Source organism: Megalops cyprinoides, chromosome 15, assembly GCF_013368585.1.
Source record: "Megalops cyprinoides isolate fMegCyp1 chromosome 15, fMegCyp1.pri, whole genome shotgun sequence".
In the NCBI taxonomy this organism is placed as follows: Eukaryota; Metazoa; Chordata; class Actinopteri; order Elopiformes; family Megalopidae; genus Megalops; species Megalops cyprinoides.
The window spans coordinates 23,921,645-23,949,564 of NC_050597.1; the positions used below are offsets into that span (position 1 = coordinate 23,921,645).

The window sequence follows — 27,920 nt, forward strand, 5'->3', positions numbered from 1 at the left end:
AAGGCATTAGTTCACCTTAATGATGCGGAGTCTTCTGAATGGCAATGTCAGTATACTCTAATCCCGTGTGTCCATGTTAAGTGGATTCACTGTATCCCTCTACTCAAGGAATCCAGGCTTTCCTGCCCAGCAGATACCCTTTCCCAAGTAAAATATCAATGTTAGTATTTAATACTTTAGCCTTTACTGTGTTTTGTTCATTTGGTACTATCTAAAACATTGTAAAATCCATTGATACTTTAACAAAACCCATCCCCTTGAGACTACAGTCTAGCATTCTAGCTCGCTCTGTGCCTACTGTTCCTTCACACAAAATATATTGACATTTACATTTATTCATTTGGCAGACGCTTTCATCCAAAGCGATTTACATAGGTTACAGTTCTTTACAATGAGATCCATTTATACAGCTGGATATTTACTGAGGCAATTGTGGGTTAAGTACCTTGCCCAAGGGTACAGCAACAGTGCCCCAGCTTCTTCCTCTCTATCAGCACCTACAGCACCTACACCTACAGGGTATTTGTGAGCGTCTGTGTGTGTGTGTGTGGTATGTATATGTGTGTATGTATGTATATGATTCTCCTGTCATTGGCATCATTCAGATTCCCCTAGAGGAGCTGGGCTCCCCAGTGCTTGAACCAAGGAGGAGAAGTAGGACATTAATAAGAAGACGGGAAATCTAGCCGCCAGTTTGAACCCCCCACTCAGAATAATGAAATGTGTGTTATTTACTGATAAAACCCTGCGACAGTGATTCTAAGAGGTTGGGTGTGGGGGGGGGGGGGCGTGGAAGAGGCAGAGACAAGACTTGTTCTGTCAATCAAATTAGGGAGGCACAGGATGGTGGGCAGCCAATGATTCCTGTCTGGGTGGAGAGGCGGGCTGCCAGATCAATGTGAGGCACACAGGAGAGGTAATATGAAGACAGATTGGCTTAATTCTGAACTGCACCGTCAGAGGAAAGGAGGTCTGGGGACTCTTTAGTGCAGGAGCCAGACTGGGGGGTGGGGGCAGGGAGACGGAGAGGGGGAGCAGGAGAGGTGGCAGAGAGAGAGAGAGGTGAGGAGACAGAGGGTGGGAGTGGAGGGGGGCAGAGGGGGAGAGAGGGCAGAAAGAAAGAGAGAGAGGTAGGTCAGAAAAAGAGGGAAAATCTAGAGCTAGGGAAGAGAGGGGAAAAGGAAGACAGACAGAAATGGGAAAGGAAAAAGAAAGAAGAAATGGGGTACGGAGAGGGATGGTGTGAGAGAAGGGTAGACAGAAGGGGGGGCATGGTACAAAGATGGAGAAAGACAGCGAGAAATGGGGCGGAGAAAGAGGGAAAAATGTACAGACACGGGGGGAAAAAGGGAGAGGGGAGAGAGACGGGGGGGTGCAACTAAAGATTTGTCTGTGTCTGAGGACCTCATTCATCATAATAAATGCGTGATTGACAGCTACTCCAGTCCCTCTGATCAGAGAGCGGGCAGACAGTGTCTTCCACATGGGAGGCAAACCGCAATCAGCGCACTAACCTCCCCGGCGGCCGTGACGGCGGGATACACACGCCGCCGTGCCGCCGCGAGGCCGCTCCGCGTTAGCCAGGATTACACGCCTCCGGATCCTCCGAGCACCCCACGCAAGCGCAGTCCGCCTCCCATCGATTAGCGATAAACAGCCTGGCAAACCTGTCCTAAAACACCGCCAGCTCCGCCGTCCTAATTTCCCCGCACATTACAATAAAGAAGATTGATCCCTCAATTCCAGAGCTCTCTTTGAGCAATCAAGAGAGTAAAAGACCCTTCCGCCCCGTCGAAGGTGGGCTTTTGTGGTTGTATTTTTTGTTTGTTTCCTTTCTTGTCACTGTCCTCATTTTGTCAGTGAAATCGCAGGTCAAGCAGCGTTCTTACGGGCTTGACAGGCGGCCGGGCTCCGTGCGGTTCCCGAGGCAGGGGCCGGGGCCCGTCGTTCATTTTCGAGTCGGACAGGACCGGGCTGCGGGCCCCGGTGTCCTGGAGAGGATTATCTTACAAATCAATGGCGAAATTGATTCCGGTCCGCGCTATTTATCAGCCGGCGGCGAAACCACGGAAAAGGCGGTAATATATTTCCTCAATCTGTCCTTTCTTATTAATCTGACAAAGGCGGCGCTCGGCGGCGGAGGGAACGCGCGGGAACGGGTGCCCTGTATCCCCCCCCTCCCCGACGAAACGTGACAAAAAAGGTCCCCCAGCGGAGAGGGAAATTACTCCTCCATAAAATATCATCAGGGACAACTCTACGCCGTGGCGCGGGGTGGTAAGAGAATTTACACGCTGTCAGCCGGAGCAGACACAAATGTGGGACTATCTGTCATGTTATTGAAAAACCGACCGCATTACTGGACCTGCTGAGCAATTTTACACAACAAGCGTAATCCGGCAGGGAGAGGTCTTCCATTACCCAGGTAATGTTCTGTAAGTTCCGCGGCTCTGCGTCTTGTGTCTACTGCTGAGCAAAGGGGAGAACATGGGAGGAACACAGTGTGCTCAGAGCAAGCACAGCCTTAGTAGGATGCAAACAGCACCGTTCATATTTGGAATAAATCTATAACTCTGCCTATACCCTCTAATGATACTGACCATGGGCACACCACGCCTTTTAATATTTGCAAAATAAATCTGTTTATGTATTTTATTCCAAAAACAGGTATGCATTTTACCTGCATATACACACCAGACCTTCTTTGTGTCCAGCACTGGCACATAAGGTTGCACCCACGGCCCTGGAAAATGCTAACCAGTGACATCACTCTGTTAGGTTGCACTCCCCTTTCACTTTTCCTGTCTGTATGCTAATTTTGCGCTATGAACAATAGCACTGCAGAGGTGGCCACTGTGAAGCGTGGGAGTGCGTAAAGAAAGTCTGCCGTTTGTGGGGCGCAGATCCGTGCACGTGCTGAACAGACGGGGCGCGAGGAGGACGAAGGGGACGGGGGACAGCCCTGACAGCGACACGGCCTTTCCATCCCTCTCCGCCAGGCCGCCACACCTGCTGCCTGTTATAGCTCCATCTCGGAGAGGACTGGAAGTTGAGACAGCGGGGGTAATTAAGGAGGTAATCAACGATTAGCCCGCGCCTGGCGCCAGCTGCACCTGAGGGAGCCCGGGCAACATGTGTCCGGATGGCGGTGTGCTACCTGCCAGTTTGTTAATGGGATTCTTGATGAGGGAGCGGCGAGAAGGCTCAGCTGTGTGTGTGCGGGGAAGGGGGGGGGGGGTTTCGATGCAGTGGAGGTGCAAACACGATGCTCTCGTTGCTAAAACGCTCCTTCGTCTGCAGTCACTCTCCACATGTAGGAAATGAATGCTAGCACGCTACTCTGCCTCTGCAGACAGTTAAACCATTCAGTCTCTAAAGAGAGGAAACAGCTGAATTGTTCTCCCCCCAGAGAGGTGAGAAAACCTGCACTGTTCACTTTCTAAAGAGAGGAACTGGCCACTGAACTGTTCTTTCCCATAGACTGGCCTGCTGTCTTACTACAGACAGACAAGAGAAGCCAAAACTGCTCTTTCCCTACCGACAGATGACAACCGAACTCTCTCCCTACAGAAGACAGGTAAGAACAAAATAACTCTTCTCTCCACAAACAGGTGACAACAACTAAAGCATATATCTATGGATGGATGATAAAAATGGAACTGTTTTTTACAAACAGACAGATGACAATAAATGAACTGTTCCCTCTCTACTGACACATGAGAGAAACCCTCTGTCATGAGAATCTCGTCCTCCCCGCCATTTCAGAGACAGCTGACCTATGGAGGGGAGGAGGTTTAAAACTCGCAATTCAGGTGAGCACAGAATGAAATAAGCCGAGATCAGCTGTGAGGATGACGAAGGCGGTAACTGTGCTCTCTCCTATAGGCTGAAGATTACAGGCTGATGTTTCTGTTTCTCCTGTTCGTCGGCAGCACCAGTTCTTCATTTCGTTTTTTTTTTCATCACTTAAGCCCTCATCTCTTCCTCTCCGTTAGAGCTGCTGGTGACACACATTGCATGAGTGTACCGCCACTGTAGCCAGCTCCAATTTGAGACAGGATATGTTTTCTGTCCCCCCTTTAGGTTTTAATTATAAAGTGCCGCGTTCGGTAAAGGCGCTGAGCACAGTGCAGGTGGCTACCTGCGTGTCGGTGGAACTGAACCGTAAAATTATTCCAGGCTAATCATTTGCTAAACAATGAAACATTAATTCAGTGAAAATGGATCACAGAGAGCGGTGCTTTGTGAATGGTACTGGTGTCCCAGGGGGTAATAAAAGAAAAGAGACTGGTGTTGGGCCGCATTAACAGTCTAACACACACACACACACACACACACCTATACACGCATCCATACAAATACACACACCTACCCACACACACACACCTATACATGCATCCATACAAATACACACAACCTACCCAACCACGCACACACACACACACACACACACACACACACACACGCACATACACATACACACAGTTATGAGGTTACCAGTTTATTTACTCTCTATGTAGGGCAGATATTTGCAGCATATGGTCTGTAAAGATTTAAGGTTTGTTTAGGACCTGCACTTACCTTGCCTCCTCCCCTGCCCCACCATGCCTGCCCCAATAGGAAATATTTACCTTACGCAAACTTTTATTGATTGACAGTAATGCTGTCATTATCCTCTTGGATTTCAGAGAGGATGCTAACATATCCTGAGGCAATTAGGCACCATGACTTAGTCAGCTTTATCTAAATATCTGTCCCTTTCACTCCCTTCCTTTCCCTCTCTTTTCACAGCTCCCCTCCTTTCTCTCCCTCTCCCTCTCACTCTCACTCTCTCTCGTGACAGTTCGCTCGGAGATATGAATACTTATGATTGACATGCCAATTTCCTTCCTGCCAGAACGCCACAGCTCGGACTTCTCAAGGTCTCAGCTTATTCGGTGCCTCTGTGGACCCAATAAACAAAAGTATGAATAAAAAGATTTTGAAATACAGATAAAGTACTCCAACAGGCACTGAATATCAATGTGTGACCATAACCGATGCCACGAAGCTCTTTCACACTCACCTTCACAGAGCAAAATACACAGACGTAACAAAGTCTATTTGTTCAGACTGTATCAATTTAACTGCCTATTATATGGTAAATTAAATTTTTGATAGTTAATTAGATATATGCCATTTATAGGTAAATACAAAACTAGCCTGACAGTTTTGACTGTTGAGAGAGACTGTTGCATTCCATTTTCCAGCTAATCACTGGGTGTTGTTTTACAGCAAGGAAAAGGCCTCTCTGTGTAATCTATTTGCGATGTAAGCCCAGCAATGCTAAAGCTGTGATATCCTGATCAGTCCGTCAAGCTACGCTTGAGCAGAAAGTCTTTACAAATGTCAAAAAAGGGTCGATATCACTGGAATAAAGAAATAAGTGGGTTTTATTGGCAGTGAAAGCAACTCCTCTGAAAGGCAGAGGGGGAGCAGACTGTACTCTTCTGGAGACAGTGGAAGTGCATTCTGTGTCCATTATATATCATTATATTATTAACATCTTTGATTTTTTTTCTTGCTTCTTTTTTCTACATATTTATGTATTATAAAATGAAGAAGAACAGTATGAGACACAAAAGAATTGAAAACAGACTGATTATATATGACCATAACAAAAAACCAAAATAATAATTTTTTCACAAGAGGGGAGGAGACTCCATGGAGACTGTGGAGAAGCTGGCTGACAGAGATAAATGAAATTTAACAGCGCACTTACTTTCTTTTGGTAAAATGGTGATGAAGTCGTGGGGTCATAGTTTGACTGCAGTGTGTAATGTCAAATAAGACTGGCTACAAAGTAGAAAACTATCGGCTCCCTTCCAGATAGCTGAGAGGGGTCCCAGGTTACCACATGTCCTTTCATCTCCTCATTTAAAGCAAGAGCGAGTCAAGCCAGTGAGACAGAGTTTTACCGCGGTAATATGACTTTCGGCAATTAGAGAGAGACGTGTGAGGTTTGAGTGCCTGGAGAGTTTTATGTATTGATAGGCTGATAAGCTGGTAGGGGGAGGGGCTGAGAGGGATGGTGCAGCACAGGATGTTGGCTATTATTATACATAAGTACACCTGTAAGCAAGGACACCTGTTTCACCCAAGCTTCTGACTTATCTTACCAACTGACTGGTACTGCTTGAGATTAGTTTCGATATTAGTACCCTCACTCTGATGTGGTACACATACTGAATAGCTACTATCATCACTGGTGGTAATGTCTCCCACAGCACACACACACACACCACAAACAGACACACAGTAGCACGTTAAAGCCGCTCTCTCTTCCAACAAACACTAAATTGGTGCCTTCTCTGGAACACCCAAGTTTTACTCAGGAATACCAATGCTTGATATGAAAAGAGGAATGAATGAGGGTGTATTCAATCACTGAAGAAAGAATACACCAAGCAGCTGCGCTTCTCCACTCCAGCCTGCACCATATTTAAAGCAGCATTCCACCAAAAAAGAAGATTCCTCTGGAATTTTTTCACAACCGTGACCACTATTACACTGTTATACACATTGGGATCGACAATCAAAATGATATATCTTAAAGGTCTTGTTTTTTTGAAGGCCTGTGTGATTTCACCGGGAAATGGTGTCTATGCAGCAGATGGGTAAAATGATGAAAGCGTTTTACAGACAAACTGACTGATCTCTGCTCAATCGATTGGTCTATACAGAAGGCGAGAGTCAGCGATCAGAGCCCCAAAGGTATCATTAAGTCCTTTGTTAATGGGGGAAAAGCTAACTCTTCCTTTGACGTAAGGCACCGGGCTAAGGATAACTCCCAGGTTGATTCTGGCACAATTTGATACGATTCTGAGGCATCTGAATCAATTCAAAACAGGGCACAAGAGAGCAGCACAATACTTGTTTCATAGCAAAGAAATAAGATATGAAATTACATTTCCTAGATGGAAGTCCTCTATTATTTAAATGAAACTACATACAATGCAGTACTGAAAAGAAGGCTTAGTGGGGAGTAAATGTGGACTAAATGTAATGTACCATAATTAATTTACAGATTGGATACCCTGATATGTGCTGAATACCAGCATGTGCATTGCAATAAAGTTCTCCAGCACTTCAACATAAAACTGGTCCCTGAGAGCTTAGCAGGGAAGCCAGCCCTCATATAATTAGAGTATCATATTTAATAAAGTGCGAACAATACCGGACTAAATGGTCACATTCTGGCAGGAATTTTAATTTTATGGTTCTAATGGAGAGTAGAAGGGGTGCAGTAACTTCCCTTGGCTGCTCCATCAACATGAGTGCAGATTCAATTACTGGGGAGCCTCCTTCAGCGACACGTAGAGAATGTGCCGAAGAGCGATTAGCAGACTTAACGTCGTCATTAGCCGCCACCCCAAGTGGCATTTGTTCTCCGGCGCTCTCACGAACCCGCCAGCATGGAACCGGGGAGGTCGCAGATTAGCACAAGGGGCCTGAGACACCTCAGCAATCCTCGCGAAGGAGGAGGGCGCGGACGAGGAGAGGCAATCGCCGTCCTCCAGGGGCTTTCATTTCATTCCGTTTCATCCATCTGCTCCTCATCTCTCTGCTCCTTAAACTGTTTAACTGCGGGCTCTGTGCTGGACAGGTGGCCTCCTCCGCCGGCTACTGGTGTATTTTGTGTACAAATGTGGTGCTCATACAGGACTGTAGAATGGCCGGATCGGTGTTACTTGCATCCATCATGCAAGCAATTGCTCTCTTATGATGCGTGAGAGGCTACACTTCCTATTCCTCCTGCCCATATATGTACCCCTCCTCCACTCAAGCTTTACACTAACCCCTCCTACAACCTCTGTCCATATATTAACAGCTTCTACACCCTATGTCTACATACCAACTGGACTACACCCTCTGTCCATATATTGAGATTCTACACCATCTGTTCATACACTAACCCCTCCTACAACCTCTGTCCATATATTAACAGCTTCTACACCCTATGTCCATTTACTAACTGTTCCCACACCCTCTGTCCGTATATTGAGTTTCTACACCGTCTGTCCAGTCCATATACTAAGCCCTCCTACATCCTCTGTCCATATACTAACCCCTCCTACACCCTGTCCATATACTAAGCCCTCCTACACCCCCTGTCCGCATACTAACTGCTGTGACACCCTCTGTCTGTATACTAACCCATCCTACTGCCTCTGAGCCTTGACCTCAGTCCTCTCCCATCTACTGTCTCTGAGCTCTGGCTCATATCAAGAATATTGACTTCTGCACAAAACATGTCATACAGGGATCAAAACAAAAAATTCTAATGGACAGAGATTTAAAAAAAAACGCGGGAGAAGATGAATGTGGATAAATATTAAAGAAAATTATTCTTAGCTCCCAGTCACTCCAAAGGCAGGAAAGACACTTAACTGCAATGTACCAAAAATCAATAGCAATTTATTCTCTCCTTGGGCTCCAAACAGAGCGAGTAAATAATACTGTCCCCAGAAGCACACTGGCGTCGCTCTCTCTGTACAGCCCGCCTCAGTCCTCTCTGACCCCATCCGAAAAGTTGCTACTCAACTTTGGGAAACGTGCACTCATACTCCTGCAAAATCCTCTTTCCACACACTGCACACTTCAGTAGCTATTTGCTTAGCAGCGATATCCGACAAAACATACATAGATTGTCTTTTTAAATTCATCCAGCAACTCAGGTTAAGTCTTTCACCTTGCTTGAGGATACAGCAACATGTCCCAAACAAGGATGTGAACATGCAACACTTTAGATAAAAGTCCAGTTTCTTTACCATTACCTCACACTGCCATTGCAACTCCAGCGGCGCTCGGAACTGGGTGTGACCCTGACTGGTGCAAAACCTTTGAGTGACGCCACTGCACATGACCCTACTGCTGCGGAAAAGCGGGAACCTCCTGGCACAGGGACAGAGGCTGGCTCGGGCAGTTCCAGCGCCCTCATCTAGGACACCTCTAAGTTTACTCTTACGATGCATCCGGGGTCAGCAGGTGCGCCTGCAAAAGGCTGGTTTGACAACACCGCTTTCTCACTTCTAGATCTGTCAAATCCAACCAGGTGTTTTTTCTTATAAGCCGTGAACTCATTAGTCAACACAAACAGCCACTTGCGAATTTTGCTTAATTGCTGCTTTGAAGGACAATGCAGAGATCTGTAGCAAACACATTTTAACGGTGATCAAAACAATAAAACCAAAATAAAAAAAATAAAAAAACATTTGGAGACCTTGTGAGCTGCTGAATCGTACTAATAAATAAAAAGTTGCCCTTCCCCATTAACATCTTCCTGAATGATCCTTGAAAGACAGTACATCTCATTTCACCATGCCTATTAAGTCGGTCCCAGAGGTGCACTGGCCCATTAACTGACACTTTATTTTCCTTCATAAATGCACTTAACATGCCTCCCCCTCTCTCCCTCCATATTAAGTAACACATAAATACTGGTGCAAATTGAGCTGGAGTCAGGATGGTTCCCTAATAACACTGCTTTAGCTGCTGCAACACAGCTGCTTCACTTAATACATTGCAAGAATACAAAATCTGCAATGCTATCCGATATGTGTGTGCGTGAGTATAATTATGTATGTAAATATATTCACATAAATACACAGTGCCCACCACATTTATTCATAGCCCTGATTATCTCACTATGAGAAAAGAATATACAAAAACTCTGCAAGAAACACACGTACTGAAAAAATCTTTTATCCTTACCGTTCACTGCACAGAGCAAAGTAATATTGATCGAAAATGTTGTTTTCTTCCAGATGGTTGAAATTCTATCTTGAAAAAGGTTTTGAGAGATCTGTTTGCGTCCATAGTTAACAGAAAGAGCTTATTTTAAGGCTATTATGAAAACTATTCAGACAGTTACCTTACAAACAAACGTTCAGTGATTGTGGAACATTAGGTACTACCTTAGAGGTTAATGGACTTTACCAAAAGGTTCCACATTACAACAAAAGCCAACAGCTACGCATATAGCTTGTTATCCAGGTACAATCAACATACGAGCTGCTGCTCCGACCATCTCCGCAGTCTGAGTAAAGAGCTCTGTGGCAGAGGCCTTTCCTGATGATGAATGTGGTAGTACAGACACTGGCGAGAGCATCCTAAATTAGATGCTCTTTGCTCCTCACCTATTTTAGTGTGGACCTGGTGACCTTAGTAAAACAGCACACCAATTATTTGAATCCAGGCAGGTGTGAATGAGAATATACATTATCTTGACTGTCTGTCCTATTCCTTACGGCCACAAAACCAACATGGCGTCTTAGGCCCGGAGAGTATGCCATAGACTATCACTGAAAAACTGAAAACTTCTAAGACAAAAGTTTAAGTTTAAGGGCGTTCAATATGCCCTGTCAAAGACTATGGAAACATAATCCTTGTTGTTTTAAGACAACATTTAATTAATATGATGGCAGTGAATAATAGAGCTTAACCAACTGATGCCAGTTAATATATATATAATATTCATCTGGAATGAACACGGGTGCACATATTTTGCATACAGTCCCACCTTGTGTTACTAGGGTAAGTTTGCTCACACCCATTTCTTGAGTGACAATAAATATTTCCTAAGGGTTGGAATGTGACCAAAAGATTTTTTCCCTGGGGACATCTGTTACACTGGCACCTTCCACTGACGTCTGAATGACACGCTTGACAAATAACATCTCTCTTGCAATCTTAAATTGTAATTAAAAAGGTACCTATGAGGAAGGCCAAAGCCTAGTCGCAGCTAGGTTTTGGTAAATAGTGTAGAGCAATCTTCCCTGGTTGGTTGTGATAATGTTATTGCGTCACTGTACAGGCAACCAAGTTGATGACACCAGACACGCAAGTTCTAACAGGAGAAAGCGCTGCATTCAGATTCACCGCTAGTCTGCATGCAATTACTATCGTATTCGTAAACAGTACGCCTACTTAATACCCTTTCAAATGCACCTACACCGCTCAAGGTGTCAAACTGGTGAAGATGAGGGAAGGACAGACTTCATGTCTTAAAAACCTCCCATGAATATGTTTTTTTTTTTTTTCCATGCATGCAAACAGTTATGTGTCTGTGACAGCGTTTCGGGAACATCAGAACGGGCTGTTTTGACATTTCGCGCTCAAATTACAGCTCGGATTCAGATAACACAGCCGGAATCAAAGAAAATCCCATTTGGCACAATCCACATTGATAATGTGATGGCATTTTGACAGCATTATAATAGCTGTAACACTGTTAAGAAAACGCTACCACACCAATTCCCATTGACAAGTGAGTGAATTTGCAGATCCTTGGAGAGTGCGCGCAAGATACACCACGGCGACAGGCAACACCAGTGTAGAGGTGTCGTGTGGAAATGTCACGGGTTCCTCTTGAATGGTCAGGTGCAGCTAACGTTCTTCGCCTGGACTAGGTGGATAACTATTCTCGTCCTCAATACATGCGGGTTTGCATTTACAGTTTGTTGTGCAACTTCGATTAGGTAGTTGTTGTTTTAATTGTTGACCTTACAAGTGGTCTCACTGTCCTGATATTACATTCAAGACATCTTGTGCTTTAGTGCATTAAAATTTGTTACTGCTACCATACCATACCGAAGAAATACCCAATGTCAAAATGTCAGTCTACACAGAGCTTGCCGCAAACTGTAATTGCCAACACAAAGTTAATGGCTTAGGAATAGTGGCTAGACACAACGCACGGGCACGTACCTATCATGTTTTGAAGATTTCTGTCGTCTGTCCCTAGCTAACATCACAGAACTTCATGACATTGAATGTTTGTTGCTACTTCTGTGCCTTACGTTTGCAGCGCGCGTGAGTGAACTGGGCTCGTTTTGTAAAAATGGTGGTTTCTGGGAAATGTAGTCTCTCTGTTCTCTTAATTTCAACGTGTCAGCGAGCAGGGAGCCAGGTATATAAATGTAGAGATGTAATGCGTTAGGCACGTTTTTAGGTGAACAAAAATAATGATAAAGAAATAAAAACACATCTCCGATTTAGAATTACATTTGGTTAGTTTAAAACTACGTCATACCGGAAACCGATTTGCAGACCGACGGATATTGTGTAGCTAGTTTAGCAACTCCCAGCAGCATGCTTTACATGTTGCGATTGAATGCTCAGTGTTGACAGACAGGCCAGACCCCTAATAAATTAGTGAACCATTAAAAAAAGAAAACAAAACAGTTCTATTGTTATCTTATTTCATTCAAATAACCAGCAATTCACTTTCACGTTATGCAGGAAATTCCAGAGACACAACTGCCAAAACCTGAAGCAGATCGGAGGAACAATGAGTGCATCATAGGACAAAAGAGGAATGCAACTGCAAGTAGAGTAAGCGGTTTATATTTCCTTACGAATAATGCTGGGTTTAGCATTTCATAATAAGTAGCCAGCTAGCTAACCGGTTTCGTATACGTTCATTACTATCTGTAGGCTAGGAGTAATCAGTCGGCTTCTCCAGTTAACAGACAGTCTAGCCAGCTGGTCAGCTGCTGATGAACAAAAAGCAAACAAGCCAGCGAGGTAGCTTCAGAAGTGAGGCACTGTTCTTTCGCGTGTGTATGTGTGCATCGCGTAGCTCTGTACGTAACATCAGTGCAGCTGTAGATATTGATAGCGTTACGTGTGGTGTGTAGTGAGAAATTATATCTGTAACTGTCCCCTCCACAACTTGGCAAGATAGCTAGTAAGAAACGTTTGACTTCGGGTTCAGGACCATGAACGGAGACCAGACGGGTGCGCATGTTTTTGCGTTCGTACGGGCTGTCAAATTCGCTAACTAAATGATTGACCGCAGTAGATATGGGTATGTTTTTTCTTAGATGTCGATGCACCGAAATATTTATTTTTATTATCATTATTATTATTATTAGTAGTAGTAGTAGTAGTAGTGGTAGTAGGAGCAGGAGGAGGAGGAATCGTATACACTCGATTTACAGATGGTATGTCTATGACTTACAATTAGAGGGAAAGGAAACATTGGGTAGCATGTGTTGAGAATGGTGCCTCTTCAGTTTGCGTGCGCCCAAAATTGTTAGTTTTGATGCCAGTAGTTTAGAGAGGCAGAGGTATATTGAAACAAAAAAAACGCTCATGTACCGACATGCTGAATATACGGTTTGCGTGTGTAACGTGTAACCTACTCTCTACCTGCACGTGTAGAAGTGTTGGTGTGACTTGGAGAGAAGGGTTTGGTGCACTTCATCCCAAATCAACCCATGCCTCACGCACATTGGTCTCAGATTCTCTTAACGTTGTTTGCACACATTCCTCAGTCATTCATTTGACGCGTAGGCTCTATTCAATTAACTCAAATTCGGGCGCCTTTTGTTTGCTACGTATGCTGTATATAATGTATAGAAGCCTGAATTTATTGGACATACCTGATTCTTAAATTAGTAACATTTTAAAGCCATTTGTTTGTAGTCAATGTGGCCAATTTCGTCTTCCTTCGTGGTAAACTGTATTCTTCAACAACTCACTTCCTTCGACAGCAGAATAATTATATAAACATAAATGACATATAATGGATAGGTTATTTGTCATTAAACTTTAGTTACTGTTTGTGCAAATGAGGTTCAAAAGCTAAAACCACACTGACTGTAATGTTGAATGTTGAATGCATCTTGGACCTGCAGATGTCAGCACACTTTTGAAGGAGGCCTGGGAAGGCATAAAACGGCAAAAACTCATTATAGTCCGTCCCTGCTTTTACAACCAGATGCGTTCCTGGAAACCCTGTGGTAAAACAGATCGTCAGAAATTGTGTCCAATTTTCGCAATGTCCCAGTGTTACAATCAGGGTTATATCCCTCAACATAGACACGAAATTGGATTTTCCACAAAAAAAGGCTAAATATGGGATTCTGTCAAATATTTACAGCATATTATAATGAATGAATACTTATACATTTGAATTTTCCTGAAGTTTAGTACAAAAGGTCATTGTGGTGTCATGCACTTTGTGAGCATGCAAGATGCAAATCAGTCTTTGGCCAGGTGCACCAGGTGTAGCTGAGCTACAGGGCAAGGGAGACGGCACACTCAAAGACCAAAATAAGACTTTCAGTTCCCCCTCATCAAGTGAACAGAAATATAATAATAACAAATAAAATCCCTTTTTTTACTTTTTATTTTTTTTCTTTTTTTCCCCAACCTCTTTTTGTCACTCCCAGCCCCTCTATCATAATAAATCAGGATTTTGTGTCATAAAGCCATTAATGTGGCACTTTCATAAATGTTGTAAACTAAGATGTGTGTTGACTAGATCGTCATGAAGCAGAGACTGCCTGTGCTTCTGGCAGTTCAGACAGTAAACATCTCAGAAATTATTTATAACATTGGTTTTATGCCTACAGTGTGTTTGATCTGATAGAGTGAGGCCAAATCTGGCCCCATTTTACACATAATGTCCCATAAAGAAGTTTGTATGACTACTCTCCAGGCCTCTGCAAAAACTGTTTTCCCTCTGTTCCACTAAAAGCATAACTCTCCAATCAGATTGTTTCCCCCAAAAAATGATCAACGGGAACCTGTACGTGTAATGTCACCCATGATGCTTTGCACAGGCAAACTTGGGTTGGCTTCAATTGGCTTCAGTGAACTGAGGTTGCCAAAGGCTGAATGTTATGAAGTTCAGGCTGTCTAGGACAGAGTAATGGTGAAAAGTGTTGATAAGGATTGACAACAATGTATTGGGCAGAAAAACTAGGACAATTAAGATGGAGAAGAAGAAGCACAAGAAGAAAATAGAGTGTAAAATGGCCAAGGTTTGGCCATTTGTTATGTGTCTTTATGAAGATGTACCTCAATTCTGTGTGTTTAAATGAGGTTAGATGGTGCAGACATACAGGTTTGTAAAGACTCAGACCTCAGGTTCGTTGTTGTCATTTCTATAGGAAACACTGAAAAGACCTTAACTCTGTTCTGTTTAATGTAGTGTGCCACCCCCATAACCCATATCGTGTCCAGACGGTATACTTATAATCCCAATATACAACAAATGCAAATAAAGTGTTTGATGTTATTTACAGTTTTGGATACACTTAAATCTTGAATAAAATAGCTATTACTTCTACTTCTGGTACCACTACTAATACTAGTAATATTAAGACAGACAATGTACAGAGCATTACTTTAAAATAAGTGTGTAATACAGTGTACTTTATAATATATACATAATATAAGAATGCAAATTACAGTTAGAGTATTTTAGTACATTATAATGCTAACACTGTGCAGTAACTGCTGACTAAAGACTGAAGACAACCACAAGGTTTTCAAGCCAAATGGTGGTTGACTTTTAACCATGGTGTGGTGTCAAAATAGTGATAGAGAAATATGACCAATATTAGCTGAACAGCTGAATGTGTATGAAAGCTGGGCAATAAGGGAGCAACATTGAAGCACATCATGCTGCGTGTGAAAATCTATACAAAAACAGTGTAGGGTGTGGCCTGGGACCAAGCGCTCTGCCAACAAGCATGTGTAATTATCTAAAAGATCAAAAGAATCTAAAGATCATGCTGTATAAATGTGCCAAATGCAAAATGAATGACTAAATTGAGGTCAAATCTGATTGATATACACTACCAGTCAAAAGTTTTAGAACACCTCTATTTTTCCAGTTTATTGAAATTTAAGCGGTTCAAGTCCGGTGAATGACCTGAAATGGAAGGAAAGGAAGTGGTAAACTGCCAGAGGTTAAAAAAAAGTTTATGTTACCAAAAATTGAAAAATTTCAGTTATAAAAAAGGCTTTATAACTTTATAACTTTATACTTTATAACTATCCTTTTTCAGGGAACAAGTAATGGGTTAACAACTTACAGCTTTTCTGCAGCAATGGAAGTAAATTAAGGCTTGAAAGTTGATGCAAACAGTTCCTACAGGTGTCCTGACTTTTGTTGATTACTTACAAACCCTCTGTATAAAAGCAGTGTTAGAACAGACTATGTTACTACACTCTCTGAAGCATTATTTGCACAATGTTGCACTGCAGGAAGTAGTATATTGCTGTCATAATGGTGAGAAAAAGGCAATTAACAAAGGAAGAAAGACAGAACATTATAACCCTTAAAAGTGTAGGTCTTTCCTTTACAGAAATTGGGGGTGTTCTAAAACTTTTGACCGCTAGTGTATGTGAAAAATTTCCTGCCCAATTGTGCATGACTCTAGATCTGTATGCATGTATGAGCTATGACCTAAAAGTGTGCAAAATCTATTCGCAAAGTAGCAACATCAGAGCAAGATGAAACGGGAAAGAAAAAAATTAATAAATGAGCATTTGGTAAAGCTGGCTTGAAAGCCTAGTGACTATTTTCAAATATACATGTATGGAGTAATCAGTTGCGGTCACTATTTGTATTTGTAATTATTGTATGTTTTTTAAGATATTAGTATTGCCTCAATTACATGAATTTTAGATGTATTTAACATTAGCTTTCACAATCCTGCAAAAGATTAACAAAAGAGGCTGGACACACTTTTAAAAATCCATTACCCCATAGGTGTTGGTGTGCCCTGTCTGAAGCAGTGCTGTGTGGAAATGTTTGTTGTGTACACTGTATTAAACGCACAGACCTGTTAAAATCCCGGGACCAGTAAATGATGCAAACTTCATTAATATTCAAATTGAAAATGCATCAATGTAATGTTTTCTCCATCTCTTCAAATATGATGTGGCATATTACAACCAAACTTGCATGGTAAAATGATTGACTAAGCACGATTCAATTTGCATATTAATGAGTAAGATGACAGATTATAATATTTGCCCTTTCCCCCCCATCCCTTTAGGGAGCAACCATAATTTCAGACATTTATTTTCATGGAGTGGATGATTGTTTTTTTTTCCTTTAAAAAAAACTAACCAATAACTTAAAGAACAATGAAACTTGATTTAATCTTATGTTCATCAAAGCTGTATAGTGACATTTTCCTTCCAGCGTGAGTAGAATAGAAATGTCCTGGGTCAGATTCAGCCTGCGATTTTTACTTTGTCATGGCGTGTACTTATAAATAGGTCTTTTTTCCCCTCCATCTGCGGCCATTAAAAAACAGAAAATGGGACACTTGGGACTGGTACTAAAACAATTACATTAATGATTTTTTTCTTGCAGCTAAGAAATGCGTACCCGCTGACATTCAGAGTATAGGTGTCGTAAATGTATAGTTTCAAAATAATCGATTTAAACAATAATGCCATGCTTAGCTTATGCTTAGCTTAGCTGAAATATTGTGAACAGCTAATCAAAGTCTTTGTGATGATTTGGCGAAACACCCCAGAGATATCATCAGCTAATCTAACACTGGTCAGCAAGCACTTCAAAACTGTACCAACAATGTTAGCTTGCTATTCTACAACCTTTCTGCTGCCTGCATCACTGGATATGTTTCCACCAGTGGTCCCTGAGTGCAGTCTCTGCAGTCGATGTAGAATGACAGTGCTCTGGCTAGAAAGAAAAGTGAGTTTTCATAAATTCAGCACCCCAAGATATATTAAGAGTAATGAATATATATTGGAATTCTGTAATTGTGGTAAATAAAATATACTCAGCATACTCAATGCCGTCTAACCTAAATTTATCTTACTGTGGAATGCATTTCTACGTATGATTAAAATAACATTATTTGTTCTCCTTAATGGCAGTGACGTTGCATCATGCTAAAACCCTGTTAAAATCATACGCCCAGTATAAAATATTTGCTGTGCATGGCAGAGGGGATATTAAGTGGGTTACTCTGCAGTTCAAGTGGCATGATTTTTTCCTTTCATGCAATAAAGGTGCGCGGTGTTTTATGTTTTGGAACAAAGAAACAGATCTTAAATCTAATGTTTTTCTTTGATCTTGTGTAAGTTATTTTCTGGATATTTTCTCTGTGTTATTTTTGATTTGTCATGACCTTTCTTTGGTCCACTTTCTCTCTTTAATTTTCTCCTCTCACGGTGTCTGTATGACTCGACTTTTGAAAATGGTGTGAATGAGCTCCCATAAAAAGCTCTGTTACCATGATCTTTTTACATTGTCATCAGATATAAACTTTACATATCATAGAGTGATTCATATCACACAGCATGAAATAAATGCTTGGGTTCTGATGAATGTGTAGTCTTTTAACCTGTAATTGAATTAAAAATAAATTTTATTTAAAGTCATAATTGTGCTGTTGTTTTGTGGCCATACAACATATAGCACATATGAAGTCACCCTGGATACAGAACGGATGAAATATTATACTCTTCTACATTTCACTTGTTTTACTGTAGAAAGTTAACACTGAAAAGTTTCTCTAGTTGTAATGTGTTAGAATTTGAGCAATTGAAAACCATCCAAAGTTCAGATTTTTAAGTTTGCTATGCATTTTTTTTCCACATTAGAATGGTCCCGTATTTACAGGGACTTCAATGTTAAATTCGATTTTCAGGGATCTGCAATCATCTTTTCCAAGCTGTTTCAACACTGGTCCAGACAGAATTTTGTATGCCCTCCTCTGGCTAGTGTTTGCGAGTACAGTTGTTATTTGCTCTCCTTCCACTACATGTGCCGACGGCAAAGTCTTGGAGCTTCTTCTTTTCAACAGTTTGTTAAAAAGGGGCCTCAGAGTGGCGCAGACCGTTAAGACACTCGTTCAAAGCACAGGCTGAGTTCTACACATCAGAGCAAGGCTCGTGTCTGAGTTGGCATGGTTGGGAATCCATAGTGGCAAAATACAATTGGCTTTGTTCTTCTGGGGCAGGGTGGGTTTTGTCAGGAAGGTTTTCCCTGTCGCACCTCTCTCTACACCCTGACAGGTGAATCACACAAATGCGAGAGAGATGCACCTACCCTCTGTTTAGTGTTTGCTGTCTTGGTGCACTGTGGGACTTGTAGTCTGAAAAAACAGATATGGTAGTTTTGTATGTGTATGGGAGGACTGTATTTGCTATATCTCAGCATTTTTGTGGGTGATACCTACTATATAAATGGTGATTACAAATGTTATGAGTGAAAAAGGGGGAACAAACATACAAAGAACAGTTTGGCAAAAGAAGCACACTGAAGTCTGCTACCCATTACTTATAACGTTTTGCAGAGGGTTAATTTAGCTGAATATTTCCCTGAAGCAGCCACTCCAGCCGCAAAGCATGCAGAGTAAGTAATTTCTCAATGTGCAAGGAATCCCCAGATTCAGTTTAGGTGGTTTAATGGTTCAGCCTCAGTGCATTGCTTACATGTGACAGAATGCCTTTTCTGGGCCAGGGTCCAATCAAACACCTCATGTTGAATACAAGTACAGAGTGGCAACAGTGTGAGAGATCCTTTTCAAACAAGTGGCTTGACGCATGATGTGAACAGGAAAGACTATCTCTGAAGTTTTTTTATCTTTCAATTATATGGTGGTGAAATATGGAATATGAAACATATGGAATGGTGAAAGTGTAACAAAGTGTAACGAAAATGACTAGAAAAAATATGCAAGTACACAATCAGTTTAATACTAACTATGGTACAGAGAGTAATATCACGTTTCACAAACAATGCCAGAGTTCAGATTGTAAGGGGACTATGTTGATCTGATCAGACCGTGAAGACCTTTTATCTGACCTGAGGTCCCTAGGAGGGGATCTGATCACATCAAAGCTCCTCTGCATGCACCCAAAATGGTGCTTTGGAGGCCCTGTTAACACTGGTGCCTTGCAATTGTTCAGGATCTGAAATAGAACAGCATACTTTGTTAACAGCAGTCACTGCCAGCTGTCCTGTCCATGGCCCTTGCGTAGGTTTGACACAATAAGTATAGGTGGGCGCTTGCTTCAACGGAGGATAAAAAAAGGATTTCCTTCCTTCATTGCAGAAAGCAGCAGTGTCTTATAGTTAGCAGCTCGGAAATAAGCTGAATGTGTTTTATGGGATATTCGTCTTGAAGGAGGTTTTTTATATTGTGCACGACATATGGATTCTTTGTGAAAAAGACCACAGAACGATCCCACATGAGGTATTTTAAAGCCTCTTTATGCTCCTGTTATACAGTACATTTGCCATTCACCTGTGTGGGGTTTTTAGATATGGACCTCTGCACAGCTGGAGTCCTCAGTTCCAAAGGCAATTCACAGCTTTCTCTCTTATGTAAACCTTTCACATGGCATTTTAATCTCAAGCTCTGTAAGTGACCGATAAAGGGTTGCAGTCTGGAACTGTGGTCAATTTTAGGTAGGCTTATAAATGTTTTCATGGATATATTGCCGTTATTGTCTTAAGTAGACAGTGTTTGCGGTGGGAAATATTTTGCGCAGGAGTAACAGTGTCGGTAATCAATAGGCGTGAGCGTACTGATTAACAGCACACCTTGATTAATAAAGCAGCGTGAGCATGAGATACAAACGTGGTTAGATATCTGACGGAACATCAGCCCACTTAGCCTTGACTTCATAGACATGGCTGGAAAATTTTCTGTTGTCTGTACACAGAAAAACCACAACAGTCTGTGCAGCAGTCATTTCAGACTGCATTAGAAATAACCCAAAGGGCCAAATGCCTCGCGCCAGTTTTTTTCTGTGGTCGAGGATTTGGGATTTTGCTGCCTGATCAAATCCATTGAAATCTGCCACACTTTACGTAAGCATCTGTAAAATATTGTCACCGTGTACATGCATTCATGTATATGTAATATTTCAGTGGTGACAACAGGCTTTTGGACATCAGACCTGTCTTCTATGTCCATTTTAAGTCTAACAGCAGGTGGAATGCCTTGGATTCTGGGTTGCAACAAATAGTTTTATGTGCTCAGGAGTTCAACAGTAGCCTGCCTCACTGACATCATGTGACAAGACACTTCCATATGGGAAGGGTCATACCCAGTAGGCGATTTGAGGGGGGATGAGGGGGGATACTACCCCCTTGTTAGCAAAATGACCAAAATGCATCTCCCTTGTTAACCTGCCACCCCCCCCCCCCCCCTTCTCCATCCGCTAGTTAGTAGCAGAGAGAGTGCTGCGTGTGCATCTGCCATCCCCCCTGTTAAAAATGAACAAATCACCCACTGGTCATACCATTCATGTTTGGCCTTCTGCAGGGTTGTACAGAGGTTGCATACAGTCAGAGCCATTTCTGTCACATTTCACAACAGGCCTGAAATATGAACAATCCAAGTGTTGTAACCATCAAGCTTTTTCCGTGATCAACGCAGTCAAACCTAAATTATGAGGAGAATGCGTGGGATTCTACGATGGCTATTGTTTAAGATTAATGCGCCAATGTAGTCATTATTATTTTATGTTACAGGGTTAGTCTAAATTAGCTTTTGTTTGATATCTGCCTGCTTCCGCTGTGCAGTTGGATCCAATTTAATCTGCTAGTAATGAAATAATTAGGGAGCTGGAATTTTCAGTTTTACAAATGTTTTCATTTGAAGCTTAATTAAATTTCTTGTACGCGGTATCTTTCTTGAATTACTTCTTGCACTGTTTACCACCTTCGGTTTGGGGACTGTTGCAGGGAAGAGCGTGAAGCACAGCTATCAGTGAATGTTAATATTCTGCACCAATGCTAATGGCAGCAGTGTGACATAAGAATTACGCAGCATCTTTATAAGTGCTGCATAAACACGCCAGTCTTCACCTGCTGCCTTCACCACATGTCCATTTTAACCAGCCATGTCCTAAGTGATTTTACCATTACGATTGGATGGAAAAACCATGTTTTATGTGGGTGTTGATGTTGCACATTGGGTGCCTATGTTGGTTGGCATAAGTGTTTTTAAATGCTTAAGTAGTACTCTTGAAAGTGTTTTGTAGGTTTAATGAAGGTGTTACGTAGTTCTTTTTAAAGGCACATAGAATACACTAGTAAGCAAGCATACTACCTGAAACATGGCTGGGCATGTGAAATGAGTCTTACAGTAGCTCTTGTATTGGTGTGCACCTAATATATGTAGTAGGGAAGGTATGGATGTGGCCTTTCTTCTGTTTGTTTCCATGATGTCAATAATGATAGACATGATGTCAGTGGGTCCAGAGTCTACCTTAAGATTGGCCCCTTGGAGGAGCACTGGTGAAAGGTCTCAATCTGCTGTCCCCTCCCCCACTGTCTCATGCAGGGAATGAAAGTGGAGCCAGACTACGTGAACCTGTCCCCCACAGAGGAGCTGGCGTTCCTGAGGTCGCGTGTTCAGGAGCTGGAGAGGGAAAAGGCCGAAATGGCTGCGGAGAATCAGCGGCTGAAAGACATGCTTGTGAACGGTGAGGGGGTGTTGAGCAGGGGGGCCAGCCTGTGCTATAGGGATGCTGTCAGAGTGTCCATGTTGTTAAGATATTACGTGCGCTCTACAGAAGAATCAATGTGGGAGTGCTGTGTGCAAACTGAAGACCTAGATTTTGAGAAACACATTATCTATTCTTTCATATCAATAGTTCCTTTTTTTCTACTGACAGATTCATGCATGGAAGTGTATTTTGTGGGAAATTTATCTGCACAAAAGTTCTTTTTTTATTATGACTTTTGTGTCTCGTTTCTGCTAGGGTTACGCTATCACAAATAACTGGGAGTGAGACTTGACTCTACAATCATTGGTCACAGACTTTGAAAGTCAGAAAAGGATAATGACACTAATTTAAAAAAGATTTGACTTAGAGGCATGTGTCCATTTGATCAATGTTTAAGATTATATCGTCCATAAAATGACTCCATTAAAATTCTGTATAATGTTGGCATGGATTCCAGTGAGGAGGACAAACTATTGGTGAAGATGCCATATTTTCTTAGTGCATTCAAACCTTTGATTTAAAATATGTGTAAATATGGTCAAGCTGTGTCATTTAAGAAGCTGCTAAACTTTTTTGGATACTTTTTTTTTACTATCAGGAAAATTCTGATATTTACTTTTCCAGGCTTAACTTAATGTTAGTGATGAGGTCTAGGAAGTTTAAAATGTACTGAATACAGCTGATTTAGCTGTATTTCTGTAGTTTTTACTCAACCGCTTCAGGATGTGATTACCTGATGTTCATCTGCTTCTCTCACTGTCTCCACTAGTAATCAATTCATTAATATGATATGATGCTCTTCCTTTAAAATATTGTTTCAAATAATAACAAAGACAGATGCTCCCATCAATAAGATGGTAGTTTGCAATGGTTTATTAATCACTGATCATTCACATCAACTGACAGTGTTGTCACCTTGCCTCTCATTAACCATTAAAGTCCTATTTAACACAAATTAAACTGTTATATCTGTAGACCTCTAGCTAGAATCATAGTGTCATGGGCAGTGTTGTCCTCTTTGTACCTCTCCAGTTTGCTACCTGACAGAAGTATTTCCCTTACTGCTGAGCGCATCTCTCCCTGGCATTCTCCTGCATCATCACCTTTCCATCTCACTGTTTTGTACTTTGAAATATTTCACAAAACTTACTGATTTATTTAGGTTTTGCACTAACACAATAGACAGCTGGCAGTAGTCTGCCACTAATATCTGCTAACAGCTAGCTAATTTTGTCTGAGTTAGCTAAATATCTCCTGGGGAAACTGGCTGGCCACAGCGAAGGTGAAGACCTGTAATGGCGTGTTTCATTATTTCACATTAAAAGCAAAAAATTGTATAGTGATTAGAAACAAATGGTCCAGCTAACTTTTAATTTCTTTGACCTAGCTAGCTACCTCAACTTCCTACTTTTGCATCCTTCCTCCCACTGTGATGACAGCAATCAGCCCTTAGAAGTACTGCGTAAATGGAGACGTCAGACCTCAGAACGATCACATCACTTATTGTTTGTTTTCGTGCCACAAGTTCACTGCATGCAAGGGCAGATCCATTAATCTCTGTGTTTTATGGGTGGTTTATCTAATCATCTGTACCCAGTATGTGGCCATCCAGATAATGTAAAAATCGATGGATCTGCACAAAGGGCCAAATCCAGCAGGCAACCTCGCTGTGTAACTGGGCCAAAACAATCAGAGCCAATTGGAGGTTTTTGGCTGTGTGAGTGGGCCTGAAAGCGTTTTATTGGGCGAGAGTGAAACTGGGAGATGCTGCCCCTAAGCCCAAATGCCACAGTGAATGAGAGAAAACAATCAGACGTGCCTGGCCTTTCGCCACAAAATGGCTGACCCCACCAGCCTATTTGTGAGCATGTCAGTATGAGTGTACACACTGCGCAAGTTGTTATGGAGTGATATGATTAACTCTTCATCCTCTTGGGTTGTGTGTGCTCGCGACCTCTCCTTGATTTTTCATTTCCTTTTTCCTTCCTTGATTGTTCCAGAGATTCCGTCTCTTCTTTCCTCGATGAAGCAGACCATGTCTATTTGCGCAACAAAAGGGAACAGCTTGGACTTCGCACAGCCACACTCTGTGGTGGACGGCGCTGCCTTTACCCAGCCGATGTCAGCTGGTATGGGGAGAGTGGACAGCGCGGAGTTCGTCCACACGGTCTCGGCCTGCGCCCGGAAGGCGGAGCACGCGGAATTCATGCAGGTGTCAAACAGCGGCAGGAGGCCAGAAGGGGTGGAATACATGCAGACGGTGCCGGCCAACATGGAGGATGACGGCGAGTACGTGGTGACCGACGAAGATGGCGGCGTGGTCTGCCCCGTGGTCATCACCGACGAGGACTGTCACACGTGCCCCAGCTCGGCCTGCAGCTCACCAGACCTCCCTCCGGCCAGGGACTGCTCGGAGATGGAGCATCTGCACGTGTCAGGGCGTGACCGCGCCCATGTAAGTCCGGTAATACTCCTTGGAGGGAAAGGACAAACATGGGGTTGGCAGATCTGCTGTTTTTTCTGGCTACTCAGCTTCAGCAGATTGTAGTCCTTTGTCCGCATATCTTAACAGGCATCTTAACAGGCAGCTGGATGGTGTCAATGCAATTATCCATGGTGGACTCATACAATATGCATATATGGTGACTTTTTGTCCGTATTTCTGCAGCAACATTCCTTTCTTTCTCACTCAAAAGCACACGCACACACATTAACTCTCGGTCACTGTTTCTGTAGGTGAGGCAGGTGGAGGTGTACCCGGGCTCCAGCGTGTTCTGCGAGGCACGGGCGTGGCACGCAGCGATTCAGGCACAGTCTCCCACGGCGATGGCGCGGACCCTGCTCCTCGGCGTTTTCGACATGGACACCCTGCTGCACAGCAACCTGAGGGGAGGGCGGAGCAGGAGGCCCACCTTCCCAAATCACCGCGCAGGCCTTGACCCCCATAAGCTGGACGCCATCTACAGTACACTTGCCCCACTGCATTCACTGTCCCATGTGCTTCTCATGCTCATTCATGCATTCGTCATGCGTTCTTATCTTCTCATTCTCAGCCATGTATGCACTCACATTTTCACTCCCTAACCCATTCATATCCATGTTAACTAACTCATTTACTCACTCACTCTCATACTCACACTGTCATTCCTGTCTCTTTACTGCACTATCTCCACGTAAACTAATAACGTGGGAGGTTGTCCCACTGCCTTGGATGAACCAGAGTGGATTAATGCATTATGGGGAGGAACTGTATATTCCTGCAGAGTTTGGTGCTGCTTGCATGTATCAAACGTGTCAAGTTGCAGCGTCAGTGCAATTCACGTCAAGGCGATCGATCCTTTTCAATTAATGCAGAACAGGCTGTAACATGTGCATGCCAAACGAGCGCTGAGAAGGTTAACGCCGCCGCGGGGGGCATTTCCGATCCAATAATCCATCCCCATTCATCATCATTTGTCGAGGTGCTCTGACAGCGTTTGGCGGCGCCGGAAAATGGCTACTTTTCGCCATTGGCTTGCTCGTCTCCTTCACCAACTGTTGTTGTGGCTGTTCTTCCAGATGCCACCCTGGCGAAGTTCCCGCTGGCCAGGAAGGGACAGATAGGCACCGGGATCAACTCCAAGCTGTCGGAGATCAGATTCAAATCCAGGCGAGCCAGCCGGGAAAGGAGAGGATTATACACTTGTGAGGATTTAGATGTGAGAAAATTGTGAACAGAGGCCACCTCATGGTTATCCTGTTATTTATTGATTTCTTTTTGTATTTTTTTAAATTATTTATTTAATTTTATTATTTTTTATGTATTTGAAACATATCTTTAACCAATGTGACCTGTGGATCATTGGAAAGTGCAGTGCAGAAAACAAATTGTCACTAAGCAAGTACAATGTGGCCTGAAGCACAGAACTACCTAAAAGTTCACACAGACTCATCTTATCTAAATGCATCAAAAATCCTGAGGAGTAAAAGAACTTCAATGTGGATTTTGGCCACAGGTAGCTGTTGACTGTCAGTACAGCTAAAAAAATGGCAGGCTTATGCGCTACAGGTCTTAGTTCAACCAGCAGATTAGGGAAGATCCAAGTTGGAACACCCCATGTGCAGTCTGAAGCTGTTAGTCCTCGGAAGCCATCTAAAGATTGAGTTGCCCTGCTGTGCTGGTGGAGAGAGGTGGGCCCGTTCCACCACTAGGGGGCCAAGGCTGAGTGGGCCCTCAGTATGGAATATCATAGTGGAGTGACAGGGGAAAACAGTGGTGGAGCAGTAAGGAGCACCTTATAACCCGCAGGGAGAAATGAGAGAGGGGGCAGTGTAGCCGAAGGCATGCTATGCCGGTAGAGTTTCAGATGGATACTGACTATGCCAAACAGTGGGGGTGAGATGAAGAGAGGGGTGTCCCTATTATAGATGTGGGTAGATAAGACCAGTCTGGCCACGGAGGTATCCAGGAGGCAGGTGCAGTAATCAAGCTGGGATAACACCAAGGCCTGGATCAGCTGCTGAGTGGACTGGTAATAAGAAAGGGTGGTTTCTCCTGATGTTTTCCATAAAGAAGCAGCAGGTACAGGTCAGGGTTGTGATGTCCTTGGAGGAGTAATGCAACCAAGGTTTTGCTGGTCTAAGAGGGTTGGGTGGACAGGGTATCATGGTGTTGTTCTCCAGGGAGATGGTGATGCCCGGGACCGTTTCATAAAAAGTCAGAAATCTTATAGGAAACCATTGGGGAAACAAAAGGACAAAACTGATTGAAAGACAACAGGAACAGCAGCTGGGGGAGCTTCCCAAAGGCACCTGGACATAACTCGCCGATGTGGAAGGAGTCCACCAGCCGTGGGAGAAGGCCAGCCGCCTCCTCTTATAGGGCCCCTCGGAAAGCGGAGAGGTTTGGATGGCGGCCAGATGATATTTTCTCCATCGATTTCTGCGATCCCCGGCGTTACCCACAGAGAGGTGCGGCGGGCGCTCCATTACCATCCCTGATCCTCCTTCACCCACAGAGCAGAATGAGCATCAATCCTGCCCCGGAGGTGTCATCGCTCCCCCGCCTAATGGATCTCCAGGCGCGAAACGCCTCGAGGAGGGAGAAGGGGAAATTAATTTATCTTAATACGCTTAAACGGTATGAGATTTCTCTAGCGAACTGTGCCGAGAGGGGCTCTGATGTTGTAATGGGAAAGGGGTTTGGGGGGGAAGGGGGGGGGGGGGGGTTTAGTGATTAAGTTGATTGTTGTCATGGCGTGGAGGGGGGGCAGGGGGGCGGTGGGGGTGTCAGTGAGGTAATAGTCTGTGTGGCTTTGGGGGGTAATGGAGGCTGCGCTTCTGTTGACGCATTCCCGAACACAAAGAGACTTTGACACTATCGCTGTCACACACTCCGGAGGGACCAGTACAGCCGTGACAGCGGGGCGACAGACAATGTGTCACCAGCACTCTCCTGACAACAGGCGACCAAGATTCAGCTCGCAACCATCACTCCGCAGCCCTGAAACAGAGGCAGCTACTGGCCACGCCACGCTGGCTGGAGGGGCGTGCAGTGTTCTCTCTCGCACTTTGGTGTGCGGCTGCCTCCCCGCACCCCACTGCCCGGGCCTCATCCCCCCCACAGCTCCCCTTCAGGGAGACAGCAGGGGTCG

At 43.4% G+C, this 27,920-nt stretch overlaps 2 protein-coding genes across 2 annotated transcripts in view; one reads left to right on the forward strand and one right to left on the reverse strand.

Annotated features, from left to right (window-relative positions):
• Positions 1–11,846, reverse strand: part of prkn (parkin RBR E3 ubiquitin protein ligase) — a 60,977-nt gene extending 49,131 nt beyond the window's left edge. Inside the window, exon 1 of the mRNA XM_036547107.1 lies at positions 11,749–11,846. Within this exon, the coding sequence (XP_036403000.1) occupies positions 11,749–11,755 (7 nt within the window). The 5' untranslated portion in view covers positions 11,756–11,846. The remainder of the gene's footprint in view (positions 1–11,748) is intronic.
• A 289-nt stretch (positions 11,847–12,135) lies between these two features.
• Positions 12,136–26,001, forward strand: LOC118790494. Its single transcript, XM_036547428.1, has 5 exons — positions 12,136–12,375; positions 22,122–22,263; positions 24,288–24,742; positions 25,024–25,252; positions 25,846–26,001. The coding sequence occupies exons 1-5, from the start codon at positions 12,277–12,279 to the stop codon at positions 25,998–26,000; spliced, it is 1,080 nt and encodes a 359-aa protein (XP_036403321.1). The 5' UTR covers positions 12,136–12,276; the 3' UTR covers position 26,001.
• The last annotated feature ends 1,919 nt before the right edge of the window (positions 26,002–27,920 follow it).

Coding starts and splice junctions, on each gene's coding strand:
- LOC118790494 (XM_036547428.1), top strand. CDS start 12,277: ATGCAGGAAATTCCAGAGACACAACTGCCAAAACCTGAAGCAGATCGG. Junction 22,264..24,287: donor GAAAGACATGCTTGTGAACG/GTGAGGGGGTGT, acceptor TGATTGTTCCAG/AGATTCCGTCTCTTCTTTCC. Junction 25,253..25,845: donor TAAGCTGGACGCCATCTACA/GTACACTTGCCC, acceptor CTGTTCTTCCAG/ATGCCACCCTGGCGAAGTTC.